A 17,116-nucleotide genomic window follows, 5' to 3' on the forward strand; every position below is an offset into this window, starting at 1 on the left:
GCACAGCAAGCTTCCTGGGGAACTACAATCATGGATTAGAGCAGTGTTGACATTGGTCAGCAGAAGGAAGGCTCAATAAACCAGTCAGATCATGAAGGGTCTTATGTCCAAGCAAAGAAGTATATATGCACGGGAGATAGCCATTAAAAGCCATCAAACAATTTCAAGCCAAGCAGTGACACTCTGAGATAGTGTAAAGGGTGGAATGGGAAGGTGAAGTTGGTGAGAGTTTATTGGAATCAGGGAGACCAATCTAAGCAACAATTTCAATAAGGCACTTTGTAAACCAAATCCTGGAATAGTAAAATTAGTTGTCTGTACTGGAATTTGCAAAGACAGTTTTATTTGGCCCTACCCTTTTTGCATTGTATAGAAGCAAGTTTTGGAACTTGTTAACATAGTCAAGGTTAAAGGTTACCAAAGGAAGTCTGGATTGATAATGGGCAGAGGCCAAGACCTACAGCATTCTAAAACAGGAATAAAAACTGGTGCTTAAAAGCAAAGAATGAAAAAAAAAAATGGTAAGAAATACATCCTAAAATCTGCTCTTTTCTGACTTTCGCAGTATCGTAGGTAAGAAATGCAAGCTGGCTAAGAACTGCAGGCTGGTGATTATGGTTTCGAGTGGTGCTTTGCACTTTTTCTATAAGGGGCAAGATAATATTTTAGGTTTTGAAGGCAATATGGTCTTTGATGCACTACTCAATTCTGCCTTTATGGGACAAAAGTAGCAATAGACAAGATGTAAACGCATTCCAATAAAACTTTATGGGTACTGACGTTTTAAATCCCTATATTTTTCATGACTCTCTACATATATGATTAAAAATCTCTACATATATAATTCCTGTTCTTAGCTCATAAGAACAAAAACAGAAGGAAGGATGGGAGGAAGGATGGGTTTTGTCCAAAGACTGCGGTTTGAAGACTTTTTTTTTTTTTTTGCACCAGGGATTGAACCCAGGGGTGCTTAACGAGCCACATCTCCAGCCCTTTTTATTTTTCATTTTGAGACAAGGTCTCTTTAAGTTGCTGAGGCTGGTTTTGAACTCGCCATCATCCTGCCTCAGCGCCCAGCTCCTGACGACTCTTGATTCTAATCAGAGCCTGGCTGCTCTCCTAGCTGAGTATCCTTGGTTATGATTCCTAACCTCTATGAACGTCAGGTTCCCTGTGTATTTCCTAAGATTGTGTCTTTGTTGGTAAACGACTGGGCACGTTAAAGCGCCGGACAGAGACGCTCCGCCAGTTCCTGGCTGCAGCGGGTGCGCAGGCGCAGTGAAGGACCAGCCGCTGGGCTGGAGCTAGCGGCCTGGTCACGTGGGGACCTGGAGCAACCCTGTAGTCCTGGCGACCGTCCTTCGGCCCCACCCGGCAGCAGCAAGCGATCTGGGCCTGGTAGTGACTTACGCCCGGGCCGAGAATCCCTTATCATGACCACATCTGCCCACCCGTCCCTTTCTCGGCCCGTGGGCGACGGATTGCTTGACACTGAGAAGAACTCAGGGGAGGCGGAGAACTCCTACATTCTGAGGCCCATTTTCCAGCAAAGGCGGGTAGCGGATGGGATGTGGCAGGGGCGACCTCGAGAGGGCTGGGTCCGCCAAGCAGAGGTCGTCTGGGAGCCTAACGGCCGGAAAGGGGCGCGGGGGCCGAGACCCGGGCCCACAGGGTTGGGAAGGGAGGGGCAGGGTGGGGGCCGGAGAGGACGGGAGGGGCGGGGAGGAGCTGTGGGTCGCGGGGACGCTGCTGTTCCGGCGTTCCAACTCTTCTCTGGCTGCAGGGGACAGCAGAGGACTGGCTCCACCTTTGCAGAGTTAGGTCTCCTGCAAACAGTTAGGCTGGCGCAGCCGGAATGGTTGACACCTAGGGGATCCAGGGCACACGCAAGGGAAAAGGAGATGGACCAAGAGAGGCAAAACACCAGCGGCTTACGAGGAACGCGGTTTATTGGTGTTTTGAGGGTTCCCGTGTGCACACCTGTGCCAGAATGCACTTACTCCTGGCACCCGATCGGTGTACAAAGTCCTTCCTATGTACTGTCCAGATGCTCTTAGACAGTATTAGCTTGCCGGAAGAGGGCAGTCAGCTAAGTCTGCAGGATCCATGGCTAATCACTAATTTCTATCATCTTCACGAGAAACATATTTTTAAACAATTTCCCAAGCCCTTTTTCTGTTGTTGGAAACCATATTGCCAAATTTCATTCTTAGCGAATGTAGTGTTGGAAACCAGGAACTTTGGTTACATGTGATTGAAAAAAATTCATGTAGGGGCTGGGTTTGTACCTCAGTGGTAGAGTGCTTGCCCAGCACGTGTGAGGCACTGGATTCGATTCTCAGCACCACATATAAATAAATAAAATAAAGGTCCATTGACAACTAAATTTTTTTTTCAAAATTTATGTAGTAATTTTTTATTGGGTAAAATGGACAGTGTTTTCAGTTATTCTAGTATTCTACATGCATAGAATGGCATTAAGAGGGGTTTCTGTTGGTTGTAAAACAGTGCAGAACAGGATTAATAAAAAATATGTATTATGTAGGAATAATCCTATGAGTTTATGTGTGACTTGTCTGAAGAAAACCTTAACATTTTATCAAGAATTAAAAAAGCCTGCTGGGGATATAGCTCACTTGGTAGAGTGCATGCACAAGGCCCTGGGTTTAATCCCCAGCACCACAAAAAAAAAAAAAAAAAAAAAAAAAAAAAGCTGAAGGGAGGAGCCAAATACAGTGTGTTTGTTAAGAAGACAACCACATTTTGGACAGAGCAAATCTTGTGTGTGTGTACACATGTTCACTGGGGACTGAAGCCCTGTCCTCCTTCATGCTTAGCAGGCATTCTACCTCTGAGCAACACTTCTAGCCCCCAAATCTTGGAAATTTGATGATGATTCTGTGCAAATGAGAAGGCAAGAAAGCAAAGGAAATATATTAAAAAGTAATGAGGGGACACTAGTGCTACTGAATATTAAACCTTATAATAAGCTGAAAACTTTAAACATTTTGATAACTTGGCACTTGATAGATAAACTGATGGAATATACAGTTCTAGAAAGGACCTAGTGTTTTAATATATAATAAACTCAAGCAACTTGCTAATAGTATTATTAGGCTGGTGAAATTAAAGGAGGCCTTTTTTCTTTTTTTCTTTTCCCTGTCTTCATTTATCCAATAATCTTTTTTTCAAAAACTATCCATTTAAGCCAGGTGTGGTGGTACATGACTGTAATCCCAGTGATTTGGGAATCTGAGACAAACTTTAGAATCACAAGTTCAATGCCAGCCTCAGCAACTTAATTAAGACCCTGTCTAAAAATAAAAAATTTAAAAAGGGGAGGGGATATAGCTCAGTGGTAGAGCACCTTTGGGTTCAAATCTCCAGTACCAAACAAAACAAACAAAATCAGCAGTGCACAGTGTGCAGGCCTGTAATCCCAGTGGCTCAGAAGACTATGGCAGGAGGATCTTGAGTTCAAAGCCAGCCTCAGCAAAAGTGAAATGCTAAGCAACTCAGTGAGACCCTGTCTCTAAATAAAATACAAAATAGGGCTGGGGATGTGGCTCTGTGGTCTAGTGTCCCTGAGTTCAATCCCATACCCAAAATAAACAAATAAAAGAAACAAAACAACAACAACAAAAACCAACCCCCTCCCATTTATTTAGTATCTATTATGTGCTGGGCATTGTTACAGGAAAAGGGAGTATAACTGAACAAAACAGACAAATAATCTCTACTCTCATGGATCTTATGTCTAGCGGAATTGAAGGACAATAAATAAGAAATACAAAAGTAAAGTATATAATATATCAGAGGGTAACCGTAACAAATGCCAGGAAGGGACAGAGGGTGCTTTGAAGTTTGTTGAGTGTAGCTAGGAAGGGTGACTTTTGAATAAAGACTTGTAAGAAATAAGGGAGGGAGAAAAAAAAAAAAAAGGAAGTGACGGAAGGCTGGGGTTGTGGCTCAGTAGTAGAGCCTTGCCTAGCATGTGTGAGGCCCTGGGTTTGATTCTCAGCACCGCATATAAATAAAATAAAGTTATTTTTGTCCATATACAACTAAAAATAAAAAGAAGTATGGGAGCTAGATATGCTTGTATAGGGAGGAATTAAACTTTGGGCAGAGATAATGGCAATTATAGAGGCACAAAGCTTTGTATGCCTGGTGTGGTTAAAAGAACGTAGGGAAGGGGGTGGGGACTGTGGCTCAGTGGTAGAGCACTTGCCTAGTACATGTGAGACACTGGGTTTGATCCTCAGCACCACATAAAAATAAATAAATGTATTGTGTTGATCTACAACTAAATAATTTTTTAAATGTTAAAAAAAAAAAAAGAACATAAGGAAGGCCAGTGTGGCCTGAGTACAGAAGTATGCAAAAAGTACTAGAAAACAAAGTCAGAAAATTTGTTGTGGTAGATCACATGATACCTTATAGGTTAGAGTGAAGACACTGGCCTTTACTGAGTGAATTATCCAGGCAAAAGATAATGGAAATAGTAGTTTGGAACAAGATGGTGGTGATGGGGTGGTAAGAATGATTGAATTTTAGATTATTTTGAAGGTAGAATAGGTAAGATTTTCTCACCAACAAGACTGGAAGAATAGAGTTCCGATTGACTGAGATGGGAAAAACCATAAGAGACATAGTCTATGGAGAGGAGAAACTCAATACTGAATGAATTTAATTTGAATTTCTGGGCTGGGAATATAGCTCAGTTGGTAGAGTGCTTGCTTCGCATGCACCAGGCCCTGGGTTCAATATCCAGCATCACCGGAAAAAAAAATTGCTTATTAGACATTGGAATATTTGTTGATCTGAGGTTCAGGGATAGTCTAGGCTATAGAGAGAAATTTGGGATATGGCTTGTTATATTAATTTGTTTCTATTACTTTTGTAATGAAAAAAATATGAGAAAGCAGGACAAAAAGAAAAAAACAACCTGGGGAAGTTGAAGTGTGAAGGCAAGTTGGGATTTTGGAGTTACCTATTAGATGTTCTCAAATTTTTCATTTAGGTTCAGACCCTCTGTGGTTAAAGACTGTATCCGCACTGTGCTCAAGGAGGAACTGGCAAATGCTGAATATATTCCAGAAGAAATGCCTCAGCTCACAAAACATTTATCAGAAAATATTAAAGATAAATTAAAAGGTAAGAGTATAATAACTGGAAATGACGTATTATCTTCAAGCACTCAGTTTTACCCATTTGTTTTCTTTCCCATCTTTAAACAAGGGATATAAGCTGTGGATTCTATTAAAGACAATTTTTTCTTCAGTATCTAGTCTTCTATAATTATTTGGTGACTTTTGCAGATGGTGGGAAAGAGTAGAGATGTGAAATAAAACATTGTAGGGAACCACTGTCCTAGAAATTTAAGAATTCAAAAAGGCCAGGAATTAAGGGTGACTTTCTCCCATAATTCCTGTTGTTTTTTTTTTTCCCCCATTAAGCTATCAATTTCTTAGTCTGGCATTCAGTACCCTCCCAGGCTGTCCTCAGTCCATTTCTTCAGCTGAATCCTTTACCACTTATATTACTCAACCTTCCACTCCTGCCAAACCCTACATCTGCAGAGTGTATTTTGTCCTTTTCCCACCTTGTCCTCTTTGTCTTTCTTTTGTTCATAATGTTAACAAAAACATTATTATGCTGTTACTATTAATGCTATATCATCTAAAAAGTTCTTTATTTCTAGATGCTCTTTTTTAAATTAATTTTTTTATTTATATATGACAGTGGAATGCATTACAATTCTTATTACACATATAGAGCACAATTTTTTACATCTCCCGTTGTATACAAAGTATATTCACACCAATTGTGTCTTCATACATGTACTTTAGTTAATAATGTCCATCACAAACTTAAAAACAGCATATTACAGGGACAGAGCCACCTTAATGTTTATAGCAGCACAATTCACAATATCTATCTGCTCTTTTTAAAAGATACTGTTTTTTGGAGGGAAGGGATGTCTTTGTAAAAGTAATTTATGTTCATTATAACAATTCTGGACCATACAGAAAAGTATACTTAAAGTTTTAGAAAATTACATGAAATTTTATTATCCAAAAGTAATTCTCATTTACTATTTTGGTGTATTTTCTTCTTTTCCTGGGTTTGTTTTAACTTTTAGAAATGAAAAAATATAGCCAGGTATGGTGGCACATGCCTGTAATCCCAGCTGCTAGCAAGGTTGAGGCAGGAGGATCACAAGTTTGAGGCCAGCCCTACGCAACTGTGTGAGATCCTATGTCAAAATAAAAAATTAAAAGGGCAGGTAATACAGTTTTCAGTGGTAGAATGCTTCCCTAGCCTGTGGAAGGCCCTGGGTTTAATTCCCAGTATTCCTTGCCCCAAATATATAGAAAAGCACAAAGAAGAAAATAGTAATCCTATATATTTCTTTCACTCAGAATTCACTACTATTAATATATTAGCATTTTTGTTTTCTGACTTTTTAATGAAAATTCAGTTAAAATTATAGTAAAAACAAGATATATGCTCATTATAAAAATTTAAACACTATAGAATAGTAAATAAAAGAAAAATCACCCCATGGTGCGGGGCTGGTGTAGAGCATATGCTTAGCATATGTTGGGTTTATCCACAATCTGGGGAGAGAGAAAGTGGGAGGGGGGAAATACCCAAGTGTCACCACCTACACTTAGGCAAACATCATAGCAACCTCTTTTCTGGGTATATACATATAGATCCTTTAGTAACAGGGATACTGAAGACCTATTTCCCATAGTCGTATAGTATTGATTCTATATTTATATGGAATGATTGTTCACTATTTAGTCCTTTTTTCATACTTTCATTGCCAGGTTCTTTATTTTGGTTCAAATTTACCTGATGAGATTTTGTCAGTTTTTTTTTTCAAGAAGGTCTCATAAATGCTGTATATTTCTTGTACTTTTTTATGTTTGAGATATCTGCCTTTTGTCTTTAAACTAGAATATGCTTTGTAGGATTTATTTATTTATTTATTTGTTTGTTTATTTATTTGTTTATATATCCTTTGTATATTTTAGCACATTTTACCTTTGAAACAAATTTTGTACAGTGTCAATGTATCTCTGAGTAGTTGAACAGTGATTTAAGAAAAAAAAAAGTTAAGTATATACCTAAGCCATAAGGTTTCATGCCATTATCATCTGACTATTGAAGAAAAAAGACCTGAATTACAATAATGCATCTCAGCAAAATTTTCCAATTCAAATTAGAAGAGCTTCAATTTACAAATCTTTTTTTTTTTTTGAGAGAGAGAGAGAAGTTTAATATTTATTTTTTAGTTCTCGGAGGACACAACATCTTTGTTTGTATGTGATGCTGAGGATCGTACCCAGGCCGCATGCATGCCAGGCAAGCGCGCTACCGCTTGAGCCACATCCCCAGCCCTCAATTTATAAATCTTTTGAAAGGGCAATATTAATGCAATTCACATCAGAACATCCAGTTAATACAATTAAAAACAAACCACAATTTTGCTATATGGTAGAACTTTCTACTGGTCTTTCAATTTCTTCAGCCTTCTGATTGCAGACTTGACTGTGACGGCAGAAGTGGTGTTGTAGGTCCAGGCACCACCAGCCACTGTTTTCATGCAGGAACCACAGTGCCAGATCCCCATAGCCTGTCTCTTCATCTTGGTTTTGCCACAGAAGGAACATGTGTACTTGGCGTGCTGGTTGATTTCAGTTTTCTTCACCATTTTCCAGAGGGAGGCACCGTAGCGGGTCCCATATTTACTGACGATTTTGACTTTCTTAGTGTGTTTAGCCTGTTGCCATGACTTAGGCCTGAGACTGAAGAGCGGATTTATTTATTAATTTTGCAATGCTGGGGATTGAACCAAGGGCCTTAAGCATGCTAGGCAAGTACTCTACCAAGTTACTCTGTAGCCTGTATGAATATTTTGGGGGTAATAATTTATTTTCTTGACTCTAGTGTACTTTTCTTCATTGCCTTCTGGCAATGAATGTTAACCCATTATGTTCCAAGTTTTCAATTCTGTGAATATTTCAGCAAAATTGGCACAGGTGTATTAAAGTAGGTTAGAAATCATAATCTGAAGCTTATATATATTATTATATTAATGTTATAATTATAGCATAATTATGTTCTCATTAATTATACTATATATTATATAATTATATTGTATATTACATACTATAAGTTTTTTTTTTTTTTTTTTTTTTTTTTGCTGTTGTTTGTTTGTTTTTATGTTGTGCTGAGGATTGAACCCAGGGCCTCGTGCATGCGAGGCAAGCACTCTACCAACTGAGCTATGTCCCCAGCCCTACTGTAAGTTTTTATAGGTGTTCCACATCTGGGACAATTAAACATAAGGGTTAATTGTCTGTGGATAAATCTGAAGCCAATTTGATGTTGTCTGCTTAAAGATGCCTATCCTTAGTTTTTAGGCTCTAGGGTCTGGGTTGGTAGTTGGCAGATTTCATTTTTTCCATATTGGAAGAATTTTCTTTTATCTCTGAATACATTTTATGTTCCATTATTTATATTCTCTTGTTCAGGATACCAAGTGTTCTTATATTGACTCATCTTTGCTTTCCATGTCTATTAGCTTTATTCCTCTGGCATAATTTCTTCCTTTTTCACTGTCATTTTTACTTGTGATTATGTTAAGGCAGTAATTTAGTTTTCATTTGTGTCTTTATTTCCATTTTGACTTGTTGTTGTTTTTGATACTAGAGATCAAATCCAGGGGTTCTTGATCACTGAGCCACATCCCCAGCCCTTTTTATTTTTCGAGACAGACCTCGCTAAGTTGCTGAGGCCCTCACTATGTTGCTGTGGCTGGATTTGAACTTGTGGTCTTTCTGTCTCAGCCTCCAGGCTGCTGGGATTACAGGCAAGTGCCATTGCACCAGTATTTTTTGAGAAAGTCTTACTAAATTGCTAAAGGCCTTGCAAAGTTGCTGATGCTGGCATTGAATTTACAATCTTCCTGCATCAACCTCCCAAATCTCTGGGATTACAGGCATGCCCCACTGTGCCTGGCTCTTTTGCTACTTTGAATTTATTAGTTCTACAAAGACATTATTTGAATATTGGTTGTATAAGAATTGTTTCTTTCCTAGGATGTTATGTTCCCTTTCATCTCTTTTCATTGTTTTATAATGTGATTGAGTTCTTATTTCATTGAATGTGTAAACTTGCATTGTTTTATGTAAATCAATTATGAGGAATTTCTCTTCTTTCTTATTTATATTATCTACTAGGTTGAATTTTTTAACCTCTTATACAGTGTCTTTCACAGTGTGTTATTCTTTTGTTTTTACCATTGTGTCATTACATATTGCTATTCAGTTTCTTTTTTTGTTCTGCCTATATATCATAATTGCTCAGATATGGTGTGGGTGTTTTTTTTCAAGTTCTCTTTCTAGCATATGAGAATATTTTATTTTTCTCTTAGAACTGTGATTTGATATCCTAGCCATATTTCTATAGCATAAGGAATTCAGTAGAGAAAGGAGAAAGCTCATCTGAATGTGCAACATTTTTAAAGAACAACTTGGCCTGCCAGGAGTGGTGGTGCGTATCTGTAATCCTAGAGACTCAGGAGGCTGAGGCAGGAGGATTGAAAGTTCAAGGCTAGCCTGGGCAACTTAGGAAGACACTGTCTCAAAATAAAAAAATTCAAAGGGCTGGGAAATGTAGCTCAGAGGTAGAGTGCCCCTGGGTTCAATTCCTAGTATGAAAAACAAAAACAACATAAAACAAACAAAAAACTTGGGCTTTATATTCTAAGATTTTTGTTTAATATTCTGAAATAGGAGGTTATTTGTATTCAGGTTGTTTGCCCAACTTAATATATAATCCTGGAGACTTTATTTTCACCAAAGAGAGTTGGCCTGTTTGTTGCCCATTTCCCTCCCTTCTTTTCTTTTCTTTCTTCTTCTTTTTAAAAAATTCTTCTATCCCCTGCTCAGAAGAGTAGGAAGATATAGGTGCCCTTCAGTTTTCTTCTGTCCAGATTTGGCATTAGTGAGAATTTTCAGGGTTTTATTTCTTTAGCAGTACAGTTGATGGGGCAGGAAGTTGAGGGTTGTGCTGGTCACTCCAATATACCCCAAATCTTCTTATTGCTTTTCTTTCCTACCTTACTGAACAGCTTACAGTTTGCTAGAGAACCTGGCTTCTCATGCCTTTGCATAAGCTATTCCCTCTTCAAAAAGTGGAGAAAGATTGTTGACTTGGTCAATTCTCACTCATCCTTCAAGACTCATCTCATTTATTATCACACTGCCCATGAAGTCTTTTCCGGTTATCTCTTCCCAGCTGCGTGCTCTTTATGTACCTTATACCTGCTACTCCTGAAGTTAATGGCATATTGTATTTTCATGTTATTTTTCTGTCTGCCTTCAAGTTCTTTACTATTATTAGTAAAGTATTTTATTTATCTCTGTAACTTGAAGGCCTAGCTTAGTACCTGACTTAGAGTAGGGTAAAAAAAGGAAGCTAAGCTTTATTGAGAGACCATTATGTGCTAATACTATTCTAGATGCTTTATGTATTTTTATACCTTATCTCACCTAACTTTATAGGTATCCTGGAGGGAGGTAATATTATTCCCACTTAACAGATGAGAGGAACTTAAACTGAAAAATTACATAAATTCTCTAAGGTTATGGTCTTGGTTAATTTTATAGTTAAGATCTATCTTCAGGTCCCTCTGACTCACAAGCTTTACATTATACTCATTAAGTACTTGTGAACTGAACATTTAGGTCCATTCTGGACAAATTTGCCTTAAATAAGTAATTTTCCACAGATTTGCTTATAGATAACTTTCTTATTTTTTCTTTTTAGAAATGGGATTTGACCGATATAAAATGGTGGTACAAGTAGTGATTGGAGAACAAAGAGGTGAAGGAGTATTGTGAGTAGTTGATTTTTTCCTTCTTGTTTTTATTCTTCTGTTTCTTATGAGGTATTCTTCCTCTTGAAAATTCAGTTAGATTGTATCTTTGCAAGAATGAGAAGAAAGGGCAGTGTAACAAAATGCATCTGTGAACTAAAGAGGTCCTGGAACTAGAGAGTAAGGTCCAGTCTAGATGAGCTCCATAGGGTAACTCATTCTTCATAGTAGCTATAGGCTAGTAAATCTTTTAGGGTTTATGTATACATGCTTCCATATACAACATGGGATTATGGATACATATTTCCTACCATATTCCTCATTGCCAACATTTTGACATTTTTACTTTCATAAATATTTAATTGAGATGATCTCCTTATTAGCCAATCTACTAGCTCTTGTTCTTGGCCTTGGCTTCTGTTTCTTAAAAGTCACTCCATTTTTTTTTTTGGCCCTGGTGTCAGTTATCTAACTTGTTTCTCTGACTGCATATTTTCTTTTCTTCACTGGCTCCTTTCTCCCTTATATCCCAGTTGCGAGCTCTCTACAAGGTTCAGTTCTTTTTTTTTTTTTTTTTAAGAGAGAGAGGGACAGAGAGAGAATTTTAATATTTATTTATTTATTTTTTAGTTTTCAGCAGACACAACATGTTTGTTTGTATGTGGTGCTGAGGATCGAACCCGGGCTGCAAGCATGCCAGGCGAGCGCCCTACCGCTTGAGCCACATCCCCAGCCCCAAGGTTCAGTTCTTGGCCTTATATTCTTGGTGCTTTTATAGTGAGCTCATGCATTTTCTTTTTTTTTTTTTTAATTTTTTATTGTTGGTTGTTTAAAACATTACATAGTTCTTGATATATCATATTTCACACTTTGATTCAAGTGGGTTATGAGCTCCCATTTTTACCCCATATACAGATTGCAGAATCACATCAGTTACACATCCATTGATTTACATATTGCCATACTAGTGTCTGTTGTGTTCTGCTGCCTTTCCTATCCTCTACTATCCCCCCTCCCCTCCCCTCCCCTCCCCTCTTCTCTCTCTGCCCCCTCTACTGACATTCATTTGTCCCCCTTGTATTATTTTTCCCTTTCCCCTCACTTCCTCTTGTATGTACTTTTGTATAACTCTGAGGGTCTCCTTCCATTTCCATGCAATTTCCCTTCTCTCTCCCTTTCCCTCCCACCTCTCATCCCTGTTTAATGTTAATCTTCTTCTCATGCTCTTCGACCCTACTCTGTTCTTAGTTACTCTCCTTATATCAAAGAAGACATTTGGCATTTGTTTTTTAGGGATTGGCTAGCTTCACTTAGCATAATCTGCTCTAATGCCATCCATTTCCCTGTAAATTCTATGATTTTGTCATTTTTTAATGCAGAGTAATACTCCATTGTGTATAAATGCCACATTTTTTTTTATCCATTCATCTGTTGAAGGGCATCTAGGTTGGTTCCACAGTCTTTCCGAGCTCATGCATTTTCATGATCTCAAACTCTCATTTCTGTATTATTAATTCCAAAATCTGTTGCATGTATTTTCCTATGCTTAAGTATTAATCCTCCATCTTCCTTTATAAATAGTGTCAAATGCAGGATTTTCTAAGAAAGTACATTATTACATATTTTGTAAGAAGGTATTGGAATTAAATGAATTAAAAAATACTTGTGGGCCGGGGTTGTACTCAGTGGTAAAAGTGCTTGCCTCACATGTGTGAGGCACTGGGTTTGATCCTCAGCACCACATAAAAATAAATCAAGATATTGTGTGTCCATCTACAACTAAAAAAATATTTTAAAAATATCTTATAGGGCTAGGGATGTGGCTCAAGCGGTAGCACGCTTGCCTGGCATGCGTGCGGTCGGGGTTCAATCCTCAGCACCACATACAAACAAAGATGTTATGTCCGCCGAAAACTAAAAAATAAATATTAAAAAAAATTCTCTCTCTCTCTTTCTAAAAAAACAAAATAAAAAATATCTTATAGATATTATCACCGAGAATTTTTACCATAGAATATTAGATCTGGAAGGTACTGTAAATACTAGTGACCTTATTTTATGGATGCCACTTCAGCACAATTTGCCCCAAAATATATATCTGGCTAGTGTCAGTGTTATTAATAGAGCTCGATCTTCTGATTCCTTCCCTTGACAGGGGAGTTAGTCCCCAGTAACTGCCTCGCAAATGCCTGAAAGCACTAAGATTAGTGAGTATAGTGACTGGCACAAAGTAAGCACTTAGTAAATGTTAATGATGATGAATCAAATTCATACATTTCATAAAAATGTAAAACATCTGTAATTACTTTTTTCACATATCATTATATTGTGAATATTTTTTGCAGAACATCTCTTTAGAGACTACACAGAATTTCATTGCCAGGAAATACCATCATTTCATTTACCAATCCGGTCCTAATGGGCATTTGTTTACATTTTTTTTCCAGGGATTGAACTCAGGGGCACTTGACCACTGAGCCACATCCCCAGCCCTATTTTGTATTTTATTTAGAGACAGGGTCTCACTGAGTTGCTTAGCGTCTCTCTTTTGTTGAGGCTGGCTTTGAACTCACAATCCTCTTGCCTTAGCCTCCTGAGCTGCTGGGATTACCAATGTGAACCATTGATTTTTATTTTGACTAACATTTTTTTCTTATCTAAGAATTTGGGGGAGGGGGATAAAATGGCCAATTTGATAATTTAGAGGAAGCATAGCATTCTGTAGAGATAATACTAGATTTAGTTGGAAGACTGAATTTTTTTTTTTAAGAAAGAGAGAGAGAGAGAATTTTTAATATTTTATTTTTTAGTTTTCGGCGGACACAACATCTTTGTATATGGTGCTGAGGATCGAACCTGGGCTGCACGCATGCCAGGCGAGCGCGCTACCGCCACATCCCCAGCCCCTGGAAGACTGAATTCTATTTCAGTTTGCCTCTTTCTTTTATGGAACTCTATAAAATCATCAGGTTGAGCTAACTAATCTGTTGGGCCCTTCACAGACCTCCTTCTCCCATACGTGCAGGAATTAAGACCATTAAAAGTTACACACAAGTATTTTAGTTGATGTAATCAATAGCAGAGCCCCACCCAGAGTACCAAAGACTTCAAGATATCAACCCCTGCAATTGTCAGGCAGTCAGTTGCTAAAGCCCCTGGGCTGGTCAGCCATAGCTGCAAGCAGCCTCACCTATGAATCATGTCTCTTCAAGGTATGCAGCATACATTGCTGTACAAATACAATTTTCTTTGTGCACTAACCTGTGAAAAGGTTGGGAAGCCCTGATTCAGAACAATGTGTGAAGGGCTGGGGATGTAAGCTTAGTGGTAGAGCTCATGTCTAGCATGTGTGAGACCCTGGGTTCAATCCTCAGCACAATTAAAAAAAAAAAAAAAGAGTATGAAAGAAAGCTTTTGCTTTTGGCAAATAGGTGTAGTTCAGATCCTTGTTATAGTGTTGATAATTTTTTGTTCTTTGATTTTTTTAGTATGGCTGCTCGATGTTTCTGGGATGCTGACACTGACAACTACACTTACGATGTTTTCATGAATGTAAGTCTATTTGGAAACCTCTTTTCCTTTCCAGGATCAGTTGGGCATTCCAAATCAAATTAATTACATTCATTAGGATCAGAGAACATTTTAATTTTAGACATTTGTCTTAAACTTCTTTTAGATGAGATGATTTTATTGTTAGTTTTTGTTTTAGTAAAGTAGAAACCTATCATGCTGCTTATAGGCAAGGAGACTTATATGTATACAGCTCAATGACAGCTGCTTGTGCAGTGCTTATGTGAGGCCCTGGATTCAATCCCCAACATGGAAAAGACAGGTGGGGGGAATAGGTAGGTAAAAATTATATTATTTTTAGCTACCTGACTTATACACCCTTGTATTCTGAAACCCAATTCTGACCATCCTTATTGAAGTAATAAATGATAACTAAAGATTTTAATTATATATTTGTTTATTTGAACAAGTCCACTTTGCTAAGCTAAAAAGAAATTTGAATGGTGGGAATTCTACAAGCAAAGATGATTTTTCTTTCAGTTATAAAATTGGTTTATCTTAAAACCATTATTATTATTTTTTTTTTAGTTTTGGGTGGAAACAATACGTTTATTTCATTTATTTATTTTTATTTGGTGCTGAGAATTGAACACAGTGCCTCACACTTGCTAGGCAAGAGCTGTAACACTGAGCCACAACCCCAGCCCTTAAAACTATTTCTTAAAACAGAAAAAATGAGCAGTCTTAAAAAAGAGGTTTCTTTAAACATTGGTGAGTTATTGGCATAAGTGTTTTGTGCAGTTTAATTATATGCTGTTATTTTTCACCTGCTTCCAGAAATGATCCAATCCTCTGATGCTCCCAGGATTGGAGCATCAGAGGATTGGATCAGTCAGAGTTAGAGTAGAACAGAAACTGGACTGAATAAATTAGGAGTGAGGAGTTTTATTTCCAACTGTGTCACTTTCCAATTGTATAGCTTTAGGTAAGTCATTGGATTTTTCTGAGACTATATTTAGACTATCAGGAAGTAGATGTTCCTAAAGACTGGCTGTGACTGCCTAAGAATAATTTGGGGAACTAGTTTAAAATATAGATGCCAGGGCCCTGCTCAAGTGGATTCTGATCAAATAAGCCAGACAATGGATCAGTGAATCTGAATTTTTTAAAAAATTCCTTACATGCTTCTGCTGATTACCAGGTTTTTAGAAAAATGTCAGTCCATGAGGGACAGGAAATTAATAGGTCCTTCACCACAGATAGCACTGTTGTAGAATACAGCTTGAAGATATTCAAAAGAATTTTGATTTTGTTTAATACCCAGGTACTTGAGTTTAGATTATTTTTCTCCCATCACTACCAGGCTGCAAGTGAAGTTGGTGGATCAGACATTGCTAAGGCAGGAGGAACTCCTGTAATAAGTACCTAAAAAATGTTTTAATGAGTTGAACTGGGCTTTGGAAAGCATTCTAAGAAGATAAACAAGTGAATTTTTATCAGTTAAGGAGAAACACCCAGAGACCATTTCCTTATCTAGAATTTATGTTAAAGTGCTGATATTCTTATTATCAGGGATAGTATACTATAGTTTCTTGAGTTAGGTAACACATGTGCTCCAAGAACTTAAAAGCATTTCATACATTATTTTACTTTGGGTATAATTATTCATTATGCAAAATAATTAATCATTACCTAAAGTTCATTAGTTCACATTTAATTCTTCATTCAAATCTAATTCTTTCCCATCATATCCTTTTAGTAAGCAATTTTGTAGTTACTCAGAGGCAAGAAACTTTATAGGTATACTTTAGAAACTTGGAAACTTTTTTTTTGGGGGGGAGGGGGTACTGGGGATTGAACCTGGGGGGCTTAATCAGTGAGCCACATCCCCAGTCCATTTTTATATTTTATGTAGAGTCAGGGTTCTCACTGAGTTGCTTAGGACCTCACTAAGTTGCTGAGGCTGGCTTTGAACTCATGATCCTCCTCCTCAGCCTCCTGAGCCGCTGGGATTACAGGTGTGTGCCACTGTACCCAGTCCATTTTTTTAATTGAAGGGAAGAATTGAGACTGAAAATGGACAGAGATCTGATATGTGTTAATTTCAATTGCCTGTGCTGCCCTTATTTCCTTATTAGCACTATCATTCTGAATTTCTCTGTTTTCTGATTTCTTTTTTAGGACAGTTTATTCTGTGTTGTAGCAGCATTTGGGTGTTTCTACTATTGAATCTTTGAAAAAGCTGGCAAAAGATGACCATGAAGAAATCTGACATTTTTTTTATTCTGTTAAGTATCTTGACAAAATAAAGATAAGCTGTTAGTTTGTCAACTTAATCTGTTGTATTTTAGGCTTTATATTTTTAATGTTTTGATTTTGTATAATGTTCTTATTACATTTGGAAAGCAATGAAAAAAAAAACCCATTTTTGTTTTTCAAAGATAACCCACTGTAAATATTTTATATTTTCTACCAGTGTTTTTTTTTTTTTTAATTTGCAGGTTTTTTAAAAAAACAGATATAAAATGTTACACTCTGATTTTTTTAACTTCTCATAATGTAATGAATAGTTTTTATGTCATTTTATTTTCATTATGATTTTCAGAAGCATAATAGCTACATTCATTCCAGTAGGTTATACTACTGTTGTTTTTTGCCATTTTTTGTAGTGACCGACTATTAATTTCTATTTTTTTACTACTATAAAAA

At 37.4% G+C, this 17,116-nt stretch overlaps 2 protein-coding genes across 2 annotated transcripts; one reads left to right on the plus strand and one right to left on the minus strand.

The window, feature by feature from the left end:
• The first annotated feature begins 1,294 nt into the window (after positions 1 to 1,294).
• Dynlt2b (dynein light chain Tctex-type 2B) lies at positions 1,295 to 16,743 on the plus strand. Its single transcript, XM_027935993.2, has 5 exons — positions 1,295 to 1,552; positions 5,024 to 5,157; positions 10,849 to 10,918; positions 14,386 to 14,449; positions 16,589 to 16,743. Exons 1-5 carry the CDS (start codon positions 1,434 to 1,436, stop codon positions 16,634 to 16,636), a joined length of 435 nt encoding a protein of 144 aa, XP_027791794.2. The 5' UTR covers positions 1,295 to 1,433; the 3' UTR covers positions 16,637 to 16,743.
• LOC114093187 (large ribosomal subunit protein eL43-like) lies at positions 7,415 to 8,577 on the minus strand. Its single transcript, XM_027935906.2, has 2 exons — positions 8,555 to 8,577; positions 7,415 to 7,814 (listed from the first exon to the last, which is right to left on the minus strand). The coding sequence occupies exons 1-2, from the start codon at positions 8,575 to 8,577 to the stop codon at positions 7,520 to 7,522; spliced, it is 318 nt and encodes a 105-aa protein (XP_027791707.1). The 3' UTR covers positions 7,415 to 7,519.
• Positions 16,744 to 17,116: the final 373 nt, after the last annotated feature.

Source organism: Marmota flaviventris, chromosome 8 (genome assembly GCF_047511675.1).
Source record: "Marmota flaviventris isolate mMarFla1 chromosome 8, mMarFla1.hap1, whole genome shotgun sequence".
Lineage (NCBI taxonomy): Eukaryota > Metazoa > Chordata > Mammalia > Rodentia > Sciuridae > Marmota > Marmota flaviventris.

Excerpts from the sequence above, each read along its gene's own strand:
- Dynlt2b (XM_027935993.2), top strand. The coding sequence starts at position 1,434 with ATGACCACATCTGCCCACCCGTCCCTTTCTCGGCCCGTGGGCGACGGA. Across the intron at positions 5,158-10,848 it reads TATTAAAGATAAATTAAAAG|AAATGGGATTTGACCGATAT; the intron begins GTAAGAGTATAA and ends TTTTCTTTTTAG. Across the intron at positions 10,919-14,385 it reads CAAAGAGGTGAAGGAGTATT|TATGGCTGCTCGATGTTTCT; the intron begins GTGAGTAGTTGA and ends TGATTTTTTTAG.
- LOC114093187 (XM_027935906.2), bottom strand. The coding sequence starts at position 8,577 with ATGAGTCAATATAAGAACACTTG. Across the intron at positions 7,815-8,554 it reads AGTCAATATAAGAACACTTG|GCCTAAGTCATGGCAACAGG; the intron begins GTATCCTGAACA and ends CTTCAGTCTCAG.